The following is a 12,853-nucleotide window of genomic DNA, read 5'->3' on the forward strand; positions in this document are numbered from 1 at the left end:
GAAAAAGTAGGGTAGTAGAATAAGCCGAAAGTCACCCGAAACCAGTCTCTCGCGCTGGCGTGGACGGAACTGCAATAGAGAGGCATAAGAACAGTCTTACAGCTATGGGACTAGCTGTCTACTAAGAGGGGGGTAGTGTAACGATGTTACAACTTCGCCATGTATCGGACCAATCCCAGAGCCGGATCGGAGGTAGTACTCGCCGCCCTCTTCATCAACCACTCGTTGTGAGGTCGAATCCGATTCGGATCCGACTAAGATAAGTATATAAGGAGACACTCCCTGTAGCTAGCTCTGTAGACTTTTGATATCCTTTCGTACAAGGCCTATAGGTGTCTATTCGAATTAAGGCTCGTTTGATGTCCCACGCACTCCCATATGCCTCTGAGTGACACTACCGCCGATACTGATCCGAGTAGTCTTGCCTGCGCCGTTACACTAGCTGCGTTAATTACTGTAATCAGTGTTACCTACTTACGATTACTTAGCTTAACTACCTTTAGCCAGCCTCTCCGCTCTAACGCTGTTATAACTAGCTAAGTCGTGATCTTACCTATTATAAAGCTAGCTTCGTCGAAGTTATAGACGTTCTTATTATAGATACTATACTTAGCCTTTATCTACTCTATAAGCTTAAACTAGCTCTTAATTAGAACTAGATCTTCGCATAGAGCTCTCTATCTATTATAAGCTCGATTAAACCGCGTTATAAGCCTATCTATACGATTAATAAAGTTACGTAGCTAGTGGACGCTAACCTAGCTAGCGCCGCGTGTAGCTAACAGTCTATTAGCTATATCGCGCACAGCTACGTAGGTAGGCGAGAATCCACATAGATTAAGATTAAGTATATAATTAACAATCACCTCCTCTTCTAGCTTAGTAAGCTTCTTTAAGTTGGGCTAGCAATCGCGTTAGGCAGGCCTACCAGCGCGTCAGCAGCGGAGCGTTGTCTTAGCTATGTTATAGAGTGCTGCAGTATATTTATTACTTTAGATCTATTTACTAGCTATAGAGGAGATAGCAAGCTGTACGTCCGCTTCGTTTGATACTATTTAAGTAACGTTGCGTGGGGCCATAGTATGATAAGATGAGAGAGGTGTGCAAAGTTAGTGGGGTGCGCCACTCGCTTATACGCGCCGCTCGCTTGTAAAACACGTTATATATACTAACACTACTAGTATAAGAGACTACTATATAGAAGCTAAAAACGCCGTATAACGTGCGCGAAATAGAGGCGTACACTATACTTATTTAAAACTATATATAAATCTAGTAAGAGTCTTCTATAACTTCTCTTAAAGAGTAGATATACTAGTTAAGTAAGAGAGCTTAGTAGATAGCTTATAATATAGTACTTATATATAAGAAACTTAATTACTTTAAAGCTATAATTACTAAAGTAATAAAGTAAAAAACTTATAAGAGGCGCTACCTATAAGTAGAGAGATCTTAGATAGTTAGCTAGATAGCTAATTAGATTACTAAGGTAGAGAGTAGTAGATATAATAATAGTGTAACGTCTGCGAAGAGAGTACGTAGTAAATAGTACTATAGGCGTTATAGCTAAACTAGATATAACTCTTACACTTACTAAGTAGAATTAGAGAATATAGAGGATAGCGATAAGTCTATTAAATAATATCTTATTCTACTTAATAATAAAGATTATAGTAGTATTACGTAAGAAGTATTATAAAGTTGTTTTAATAAGAAGACTACGCCGCTGAGTAGAGTGCGCCGCTCAGTGGTAAAACACGTTATATTTAAAATTTTCAAGACCTCTATACTTTAAATAGTAAGTTATTAGTTTATTTTAGTGTATCTACATTTCTATAATATAGAAAGAATTATCTACTGCGTAATTATACTTTACTATAATGTGTAAAAAAAGTAAGATAAAAAAGTTAAAAAGGTACTTTCTCTATAAAAGGATAGCTTATATAACAATAAATAGAACTAACTATTAATAGTTAAGTAGAGGTAATAGTAGGTAATATGTATATATAGTTAAGATAGGTAACGATAAAACTATATACTTTAAGCTTCTTTTATAGAAAGCTTAAGTACTCTAGTTAACACTAAGTCCGTTCTTATATATCTAACTAATTATATTAATCTTATAAATCTTACTCCTAAGTCTATAATTTATAATATCTATATGTAACTTATAAGCTTCTAACATTATAAGTAATATTAGAAGATTAGAAATCTATAGGCTGATTTTAAATTAGGTATAAAGAAATACATGGTAGTTAAAAACACGGCTAATAACAATACTAATGATTACCTTCAAGATCATCTAAAATTCTTAACTTATATTAGTAATTTCAAGGTTACTAGTATAACGCTAATACTACTATTATAATAAATATAATTATATAAATTGTTTACTAAACTTACAAAATGTAATATAATTATATTACTATAACTAGCTGTTATAAATACAATCTAGTAATACTATACCTAGATTGAGTATATGGTAGTTAACATAAAGTAATATTCAGGTTGCGCTATAGGTAAAAAAATTAGAGAACTAGTAGGCTGTAAACTAATGTGACTTGTTGCTTATCCAAGAGTGAAGGACCATTGCCACTCGCGCACTACTTCTTCCCAGTCACGTCTCCGTCCACCTTCAAGCTTTGGCCGCCAAACCTCCTTGAGAACCTTCTGGACACACTCTACATTCTCATAGCGATTGCGTTTCTGAATACCGTCCAGTCTTGTGAAGCATTGCTCAATAGCTGCTTCGTCGTCTAGCTCTGCGCCAGCTAGGAATATTGGGTAGAGTAAGCTTGATTCAGCAGCACTTCCTGGAGGAATGCGAGCAATGAAATCCATGGTTCGAGATGCGCAGCCAGGAATCAAATGGGAATGGCTTGTTGAAGTACGATAAAGCTGAATGAGGGCAGCAAGACGGTATGCTTCTGCGAGTGAAACGAGGTCGAGTGCTATGGTGGTGTCGACGCCTAGTGCGAAAGGATTGTCGTAACTCCAATGTTGTATGCCCTGCTCTATTACATGAAAGGAAGCTTCTGTGGTCAGCGGGAAAGCTGGATTTGAAACATTGATGTATTGGATGCGGGAAATAAGGTCACAAAGCTGGTACGAGATGCCCATGAGGGGATCAATGGTGCCTGGCATAAGGGCAGCACTGATTGAGAGCAAGCCTTGGTCAGGTGAGCCAGCCTTTCCGGGATTAGAAACGCGGGCCATGAGTGAGGCAGAGGCAAAGTGGTATGTAAAGTGCCGATGTAGGGAATCGACCTCGACGCAATCCATGATGCTCTGCTCCGGAGAAAGTGAGTTCAGAATGCGCTGAACACTCTTCAACTGAGAAATCCATCTGGTCGTCTTGACGCCATTGAGAGCTTCCAAGCCAACCAAGATCAAGATGACGGCTGTGACTTGATAGGTATCATTTGGTAGTCCACCAGAGGGAGATAAGCGCTCTCGAATAAAGTCGTAACACTTCTTCTCATGGCGGGTTGAGACTGCTCGCAGATGGCTCGCACGATGGACGTCTTGACTTCTCCGTGCCAGCTGAGCGGAGGAAATGGCGAGTATGGCATCTAGCATGCCTTCAATCTGAAAGGACCAAGGCATGTAGAGACTGGTGTAGAAACTGGTGGGTATCGGGGCTACCTGGACACTGGGCACAAAAGCTTCTACGTAGTATTGCAGCAAATGCATTCGTTCAGCCCTGTGGTCACCGGGCAGGGCATCCCACGGATCGAGACCAGGGCGTAAAGAAAGCGCAGTGTGGAGATTGGGGCTTTTGGACGCAGAGGGCGAAGAAAGCGGCTCCGAGACAATCTTGCGTGGAGGCTGCCACTCGCACTTGAGATTGAGTCGTGCACAGTTGGCACACTGAGGCTGCGCGTTATCGCATCTTTTGCGCCGAGTTCGACATGTCAAGCAGCCTGTGCGTGACCGGGGAGCAAATTTGCGCTGGCGCGGCTTGGGCTCAGCCATGGTCCGAAGGTTCAGGAAAAGGTGAGGGGCTCGTCTGCGATAGTCACCGAGGAGGCATGAGGATGGGCATGGCTATGCAAATGCTGTTTGTTGTCGGCGGGTTGCAATGGTGGGCGGGTCAACTGTCGCGATGGTGGGTCCGGTATCGATAAGCACGTGTGTGACTAATCGGAGCGACCGAGTCTTGGGGAGACGAAGCGGCGGTTGCGGTTGCAGTTGTAGTTGCTTCTTGATGGGCGGTGAAGTGGGTGCATGCATCGTCACCACCACACCACAGTACAATGCGCCTGCATCGCAGTGCAGCCACCAGGTTCTAGTATACTTACTGACATGGACGAATACAGGCACCCATGGCATTACTCTCAGCATCCGCGCGAAGGATGCCGCCCAGCCAACGCCGCAGTGCGAGCAAGCCAGCCAGTTGCTGGTCTTGCCCCCACGTGTATCGAGTACCTGAGCATCCTTACCGCCTTGGGAAGCATCGCCTTGTCGTCATCTCCGATACTAACGCTCTTGGTCAACTCGAGAGCTTCATGCGCCATGGGTACATAGCCGCCGTACTCGTATAAGAATGCATACACGTTCGCAGCAACATGGCTTCTGTAGCCCCCGTCCGCCTCTCCAGTCCCATCGACGGCCATGAAGCTTCTCGCATTGGCTCTTGCAGCCAGCAGCACTGCAGCCGCTGCCCAGCAAGACTTCAACATCTTCCAACACATTGGCGGCAATGCACAATGGTACCCGGGCGAGGAGACAACCGGCATCTCATCTGAGGTGCCTGAGAGATGCAAAGTTGATTTGGCAGGTAACTAACGTTGATCTGCTGCCTACCAGGCCATCGGATAAGTCACACTAATTCTTTTCCAGCTTTCTTCTCTCGCCATGGCTCGCGCTACCCGGACAGGGGGGCCTACAACGGATGGGTAGAATTCTCAAAGTACATCCAGGCCGCCGGTAACTTCACCGTCACCAACCCAAAGCTTGCTTTCCTCAAGACCTGGAAGCCCGTCTTGTCCGACCCTGAGGCTCAAATTGCCAATTTGAGCCCAACTGGCTGGAAGGAGCTCCACGAGATGGGAACCACCTGGCGCCTTCGTTACCCCGACTTGTACGAGTATAACACTCCCTTTACTATGTGGTCCAACTACTACACATCCGGGCCCCGTGTGCGAGACAGCGCTCGTCTGTTCGCACAAGGCTTTGTCGGTCCCAATGCCACTGACCTCACCACCATTTATGCTCTTAATGCAAGCAATCCTGCTAGCTGGGGCAACTCTCTCGCCTCCAGCGACCTTTGCAAGGCCTACGACGACGAAGGCGGTAGCCCTCTCAAACCAGTATGGGACTCGATCTACCTAACACCAATTGCCGCCAGGCTCAACTCCAAGATCTACGGAGGCTTGAACTTGACAAACGGCCAAGTCGATCAAATCCCATATCTGTGCGGTTTCGAGACACAGATAACTGGCCGACGTAGCCCATTCTGCGACATTCTAACCGAGGAGGAGATTCTGCAGTACGAGTATGCTCAGGACCTGCGCTACTGGTACGGCACTGGTCTTGGCTCAGATATTGAGAAATACCAGATGCTGCCAGTCATCGACATGACCGTACAGCGCTTTGTCGATGGTCCCAACGCAACCTACAAGACTGGCAACGGGACCTTCACTCCGCCCAAAATCATGGCCAACTTTGCCAACGATGGACAGATCAACCAGCTTGCCGCCATGATTGGTGTCTTTGACAGCCAGCCTCCACTTCCCGCTAACGCGTCTCTCTCCAATCGCCTGTTTCGATCCTCCCAAGTAGTCAAGATGCGTGGAACAGTTGCTTTTGAACGCTTGTCCTGCCCAGCCGCTGCTCCCCGCAGCACCTACCGTTACCACCAGAGGCGTAACGGCACAAATCCGAACGATGTGTACATGCGCATCCGCATCAACGATGTCGTTTACCCCGTCACAGGATGTACTAGTGGGCCCGGCTCTTCGTGCCCCTTGTCGGAATACCAGCAAATCATCCAGAGAAAGCGAGCTGAGGCTGGCGATTTTACCAAGATTTGTAACATGACTGATACCAATCTTGCTTCTCAGCCAAAGGCGACTTTCTTTTTCGACAACACACTACCTTGGCAGGTAGTTGTCAAGGCCTGACCCTGTCACCTGCATGTGCATGCTGTATGGAGAAAGCTACTGATTGAAGTGGCAACGAAATACCTTTTATAGTAATACTACCACGTTTAATGATGACGATTTGGATCCTTGTGGCACACCCTCACTTCCGTATTGGCCGTAATCGCGCCCTATTGTTCTCTGATACCACCTGTCAAGGTGAGTCATGTGGTAGTCATGTTCTCTATTGATGCTTGGTCTTTGACATGCAAAGGGCGCGTAACTGCTAGCCCACGCCTCGCTTAGCAAATCTCGATAAGGCGCGCGCCCTACGCCCAACTTGTCAATTCTCTTGTTTCACGCGTTGCTCAGTTCTTGCTGGGATGTATCCAATAAGGCACTGTACACCACCCCTGCATCGACACAGTGGAGCGACCCGGCTTTCGGGTAGTTGGTCGCAGAAACTGGGTAACCTCACATCACTCACCGTTTGTAAAGTTAGCCGCATCCCAAACTGGAAATGAGTGGCTTGAACATCATACACGCTACTGGCTACACTGTGGGGACGCGGAGGTATGCCAGTTTCCGCTCGAGCCATGTTTGATCTTTAGACATGACAACTGAGAGGTTTGTAACTTTTGGCATAGCAGAAAGGCGTGATTGTGTAGAATGATGCAGTCACAAGGTTGGAGCTTGCAAAGCTTGGACAAGTACCAGCGAACGGTAAAGTAAATGGCCGTATATAAAAAACTATGATGACTACCCAAAATCACCAAGACCCATCACTGGGACCCAACGCAATACAGACGCAATCGCGCCCACACACTGACTGCACTGCGGTACGGCTACACGAAGGAACAACACAATATCCCTGAACTGTACGAATCATAACCTTTATTTCCTTTTCGTGCCCTTTTCCGGTAACCATCACAATCGATACGTCGAATCGTAATAAGAGGGAACAGGGCCACCCAATTCGCCTGCAAAACCTTGAGTTCAAAACGCCTACTCTGCCAAAAAGTACCATATCAGACCACAACAACCCCACAACACGTTCGCCCGCCATGTACACGTCCACAACAACACCTCGTACATCTACCGACAAGCTGAACCCATGGAAACTACTTTCTTCTGCTACATCCATCTGCTCCTCTACATACGGATCCACGCTGAAGGAGCCAAGCAAGACACGAAGTTTATGGAACTCTATCAAGCGACATACACGAGAACACCATGAGAGTATGAACGCGGCATATGCGACATATTATGGTCAAGGAAGTTGCCTGGATGATCATCGTGATGGAAGAAATCAAGAACTCTGGCGATATCGACGTGGTGGGCATGCATGAGCCTTATCTTTCTGATAATTGGAAAGGATAAGGACAATCATTCAAGGGCCTAGACCAGAAGGCTTGGAGATACTAACTGATAAGCAACTTGGCTTCTATATGGTTTGATTAATCTTTTTTATATTGGCAAAATTTCTGTATTTTAGCAACACTCGATCGTTTAATGGAAATACTACACTTCTTCCTTCCTCTACATGTCCACCTTACACATCTTCCCAATGTTCATCCCTCTGTCTCTCTGGAGATTATCAATGGTCTCTTGGAAAAGCCCTTTTAAGACATGATACATTGTCCGAGGGATGGGTCGCATTCGTTCTCACAATCAGTAGTGACAACAAAAGCACATTAGTCTTTGTCCGTAGATTACAGGACCTTGCAGAGTCATTTTCAAGAGGGATCTACAAGTCGTTTTCGCACTCCATGTTGCGTTTATTGAGTGCATTTCATGGAGGTTTCTACGTTCCAAATCATTACTCCTGTTGCTGTCTTGTTGTTCTCGAGATTTACTTCTTTAAACACCCTCGTCTTAAGTTTTAAGTGGCGAAAAACAGCGTGGACGAGGGTGAGCATAGGCGTCTAAACAACGATTATGGATTGCTTAAAGTTCAACCAGCTGAGGCATAGCGAAGCTGCCTGTAAAACTCACTTGACAATTTGCTGTCCTCCAGGGATTCGTGCTGCGCAATAAAATGCTAGTAAGTTGAAGCTGCAAACTTCTAGGCATCTACTACCAGAATGATACGAGTAGCGAACGACACCAACAAAGCCAATGCGTGGCCACTCTATGGTGTGTTCAGTGCAGTACTGGGCCCTGTGGATAACATCTGGATGCGCAAAGTTTGTCCACGAATCGAGAGATTTCATAGGATCAAATTGGTGGCGGCGCCTCCCTGCCGGCGAGACCTCTTGGTGTTTTTGCCGCCCCCTACTAATGAGCTGCGTTCACCCGCGCTAGCAACATGCTAATACAATACGTCGATACAAAATACCTAGAATTTTATCTAAGCTTAGTTCTGTCATATGGATTTATCCCTGCGTCAAAATAAAACATGGACTCAACTCGAGTATGGGGGCTAAATCTACGTAAGCTACACGAGACTTGCATTCATGACATTAACCGGGGGCCAAATGGGCTAATATCGAAGCCACAACTCCTAAATGGGTTTCGCGTCGGATCAGTCGAATCAAAAGGCTTCTCGCATGTGCTAATGGCCATCCATCCGACGAATATGATTACCCAATCACGACCTGCCGCCAAATTATGTATGCCTCCCAGCCTCAGCCTCAAATCGTCATGGCATCAAGCAACTACCACCAAGCAGGTGCTGTTGTAAAAGGGTATTCCTGCTCTGGAGGGTTCAAGCAGTCACTGACACTGCAAACGGGGAACCCGACTGTGAGGCCGACCTGAATCATGGCTTCACGAAAGGCACATATGTTCCAAAATTTGCTCTACCCCATGTCGAGGGAGATGTCGCGTCAAACACCAGGGAAAAGCCGACCATTAATGCCGCGCAATGGGAGGAGCTCGAAAGAAGATTCCGTCATGTTCGTTGGTATTTGTCTCGCTATCGTGGCCGTTCTGGCAACACCGATGGTTTGGGTCTGGATGAGGGATCGCATTAGGAGACGCAAACTGGATCCCTTCAGAAAGCTCCGCGATCTCGAGCATAATGGGAAAGATGCAATTCTGAATCCACCTCCTTATGAACGTCCACCAGTTGTCGATTCCATATGGGCAAGGCAAGAAAGGTACAAGACATCGAAGCCTGCAAGAGCTGTTACGGCCGATCGAGTCTTAGGCATTGACAAGGCTTCATACCTTCAGCGTATCGTGCCACAGAGCGGTTCGTTAAATTATCAAAAGCCTATTAGCCTTCACTGATTAGTGTATATAGAGGGCTCATCTCAACTGCTCACTGTAGCTCCTGCGCATCTTGGCTGGGCGAGACAAAGGGTCAGTGGAACTAATGACGAAGAGCAGTGCATTAGTCCCTGGGATGCAGAGCACGCTCCAAATCCAGTCATATTTCCCTGGCTCCAAAAAAGAGGTGCCATGTCCAGAAGCATCGACTCAGAAAGTAGTAAAGAAAGTCTGCAAACTGTGGCACTAACGAGCATATCAACACCTCGAACCTCGTCCCCTTCTGAAGCTACAACACGTGTTTCTGCCGATGATTCATTCTTGGACTCGCCAATCGAATACACCGGCTCTTGTCGAAACAGCGAAAAGTCGTGTGAATTATCGGATACTGTTCGGGATGAGCGTGGCGAGTCGGCGCAGCCATATGATGCAGATGCGCCTGCTTCTGCACAATCCGGAAAGACATCTGGGTCTTACGGTTGCGACGCGTGCCAAACGACGTATTTGACGAAAGGGCAGCTCAAGTAAGTCAAGAAATGGAATGCGAATGATTGTTTCCTTTTGCTAAGTAATGTGTCTTCAGTATGCATCTCAACCGAAAGCATCGTCGACGGTATCACTGTCAGCACTGCCCTTCAGCATTTGCGCTAAAAGCCGACTTGAGGAGGCATGAGCGAAGTGTCCACAAGGACATGTACCAAGCACAAGCGTTTTCCTGTCCTAATCCAGCGTGTACCATTCCACAAAAACGGTTTGCGCGGAGAGACAATCTCGAAAGACACATACGGCGTTGTCGCAATCGAGAGTCAGGATAAGAAGTCGCCAAGCGTTTGTTGTTTTCCATTTCTCCGAAGACATCACACGACCAAGTTCTACTACCTACCCAATCCGGATGTATTCGCGCCGGAAGCCGAGGACATTTCTCCGCTAGAAATCATGCACAACCCCTGCAGACACATACGCTGGGGAGGGGGAGGCCATTTATAAACGGAAGCTATAGCACTACAACTTAATTTCTGACAAATGCGAGCGGACCCGCTGCTGCCGACACATGACGGCATTCCTTTAGGCATTCACTTTGTTTGTCTGTGGACTGGTAAACTGAATGAGTTTTGGCGAAAACCTATAAAGCTCCGAAACTACAGAGAGTACTACTGCGGGAATGCGATTCCCCGGGATCCAATTGGAGAATGTCCGTGTGTTAGCCGAACACCAACACTACGGGTCAGGATCAGTCTCGGTAAGACCAAGGACGAAACAATTTGCTGGCCACATGACAACTTGATCCTGGGTATTTGCTACGTCAAGTTCCAGGACAGTGTGATTGTGTCAAGGTCAGGTTCGAAAGAGGATATAGTCGGTGCTGATTATCACGGAATTTCAACAATCTGAGGCTTGCCCAAACTGCATTGAAGGCTTTGGCGTTTGTGGCTGTTGGGGTTGTATTAACATTGGTGCGCGCCTACCACCTGGGTACTTGTACAAAAAATTCTTAGCTAACTAATATACACCATATAACCAAAGCCTTTTCGCCATGTCGAGTTGTTCCGACCACAGGAAAACCTAACTTGCATTCAGCACATTTATTTGGTCAAATGCCTTCACCCTTCTAATTTTAAAAAAACAACAACAACAAGCGGCTTTGAAGGTAGGTAAGGCCAAGGCTTCACACTCCATGTACATTCTGCAGTCTGCACATAATTGACAGGCTTCTTGCGGCACCGTGCAAAAGCAGCATATTCCGTAGCTTGTCGCTTGCGTCTACTAGCCTCGGCCCCACCACACAATATGCACGTGCATGTATACGGGGTGTTCGCGTGCAGACTCGTGCCATACACATCGACAAGGCGGCATTGTTTAGTCGACCAGCGATCGATGTTGAAGTCCGTCGGGGAAGTAAATCGTGGTAAGCCGCCGGAGTGGACGATGGTTTTGTAGTACGAGTTTCCAGTAATGAGGCGTCTTGCTTGCAGACATGATGTTGGGTTGTACATCATATGGCCGACCAATTGTCCGAAAGAACCCAACACGGGCTGCTTGATCCATGGTATTTTAGGGAGACGCAATGCCCCCACCCCCAATCTGTCGCCTAGAATGGTTGCGGGTCTACGAGGCGTAGGACAGGCCCGACCGGGTAATATGGGACAGTCTGGTATTGTGGGTGATGGCTTGGCGGACTGCACCCAAGTCGGGGCGTATGAAGCCTACTCGGATGATTTTGGCAAAGAGAGCTGGGTGGAGCTTCTTGACACGCATGGTCTTGTGTTGGCTTCGATCTGGACCTGGACTGGGGCTGGGTCTTTCTTCACTATCGACTGCCACTTTGATGTCGTCATCTTGAGCAGGTCCTTGAAGAGGGTATGGTCGGACGACGACGGGTTTCCGTCCAGATGATACATTGTGTGTGTGTGTTTGGGGAGTTTGTGGAGAAGGAGCAAAAAAAATAAAAACAATAGAGGATATTGATGGAGCGGCGTTAGCGGCAGAGGATGGAATTTATGGGCCGCGTACACCCTAGGCCTTACAACATACTTTGGCCGGTGGGCACATTCTAGCCCGGTCTTCCCCCGCCCTTTGCCGCCCATGACCTGCAACCCCCCACGGTCCGACACGACACGGTCCCATGTTTTCTATCCCCTTCCTTACCATATTCATCTCATAGATGCGCGCGCACACACATCGCTATATATGTGTACACATCTGTTGCGACTGTATACACATCGAATCCCGCGGAGAAAATGCGCGTTTAGCAAAAAACAGGGCGTGCACTAAGACCTGATCTTTAGTTACTGTGGCTGTCCTGTTGATGGCTGTGCTACCATCTCACCGCCATTGAAGCCCAATTATGCTTTCCGCCTTCTTTTTCCCTGCATGGAAGTATTATGCATAACAAACAACCTGGACCAGTCACGTTGTGAAATTGGCCTGAGACTTAGGTCAGCAGTGCCCGGTGATGAGTACTCATGATAGAAGTGTGAGCTGTCTTTGTACAGCAGTCGAATGACGTGACCAGCTGAATCGACACTTGGCCGACTATAATTTTGGCTTGACCAGCCATGTCCTTTGGATCTAAAACACTCGCGCCATTAGAAAGCCACAGCCTTCACTTGACTAATTTGGTCTTGGTCGTCGCCATTCGAAACATCTTTTTGGTCACTACCATGCCTCTTTCGATCACTTCACATCCCCTTCCTCGAAGTCTAGACTGTTCCGTTGCTTCTTTCAGGTACACTGAAGGATATAATGTAATGAATGTGTGGATATCCCACGCTGCTATATCTCCATACTTGGCTGCAGTAAAGGGTACAGCGACTGGCGAGGACCACGTATGTAACACATTCATCATAACCGAAGCTCAAGTTTGGGTACATGGCTTGTTGGGAGGTTTTGTATAGTGGAACCGGGAAATGCAATCTGACTCATTGGCCAGAGTGCCTGCATCAAGCCAAATCTGAGACGTGGAGAGTGGCGTGCAGGTACCCGTATATCTGTATGGAGGGAAACTTCTAGGAAACACCTAGTACATATAACGCAAACCTAGGCATTGTTCGACTAGC

The 12,853-nt window shown here is 46.8% G+C and overlaps 4 protein-coding genes across 4 annotated transcripts; 3 read left to right on the plus strand and 1 right to left on the minus strand.

The window, feature by feature from the left end:
* Positions 1-2,431: 2,431 nt before the first annotated feature.
* Positions 2,432-4,162, minus strand: COCSADRAFT_37632 (uncharacterized protein). The gene has a single exon (XM_007702285.1). It carries the CDS (start codon positions 3,973-3,975, stop codon positions 2,569-2,571), a length of 1,407 nt encoding a protein of 468 aa, XP_007700475.1. The 5' UTR covers positions 3,976-4,162; the 3' UTR covers positions 2,432-2,568.
* A 53-nt stretch (positions 4,163-4,215) lies between these two features.
* COCSADRAFT_119309 (uncharacterized protein) lies at positions 4,216-6,240 on the plus strand. Its single transcript, XM_007702690.1, has 2 exons — positions 4,216-4,780; positions 4,843-6,240. The coding sequence occupies exons 1-2, from the start codon at positions 4,615-4,617 to the stop codon at positions 6,123-6,125; spliced, it is 1,449 nt and encodes a 482-aa protein (XP_007700880.1). The 5' UTR covers positions 4,216-4,614; the 3' UTR covers positions 6,126-6,240.
* Positions 6,241-8,846: 2,606 nt separating this feature from the next.
* On the plus strand, positions 8,847-9,824 carry COCSADRAFT_161268 (uncharacterized protein; the record flags this gene model as incomplete). The annotated part of the gene is made up of 2 exons (XM_007702691.1): positions 8,847-9,279; positions 9,331-9,824. 2 exons carry the CDS (start codon positions 8,847-8,849, stop codon positions 9,822-9,824), a joined length of 927 nt encoding a protein of 308 aa, XP_007700881.1.
* Positions 9,825-10,969: 1,145 nt separating this feature from the next.
* COCSADRAFT_332754 (uncharacterized protein) lies at positions 10,970-11,772 on the plus strand. Its single transcript, XM_007702692.1, has one exon. The coding sequence runs from the start codon at positions 11,250-11,252 to the stop codon at positions 11,688-11,690; it is 441 nt and encodes a 146-aa protein (XP_007700882.1). The 5' UTR covers positions 10,970-11,249; the 3' UTR covers positions 11,691-11,772.
* Positions 11,773-12,853: the final 1,081 nt, after the last annotated feature.

Source organism: Bipolaris sorokiniana (genome assembly GCF_000338995.1).
Source record: "Bipolaris sorokiniana ND90Pr unplaced genomic scaffold COCSAscaffold_8, whole genome shotgun sequence".
NCBI lineage: Eukaryota > Fungi > Ascomycota > Dothideomycetes > Pleosporales > Pleosporaceae > Bipolaris > Bipolaris sorokiniana.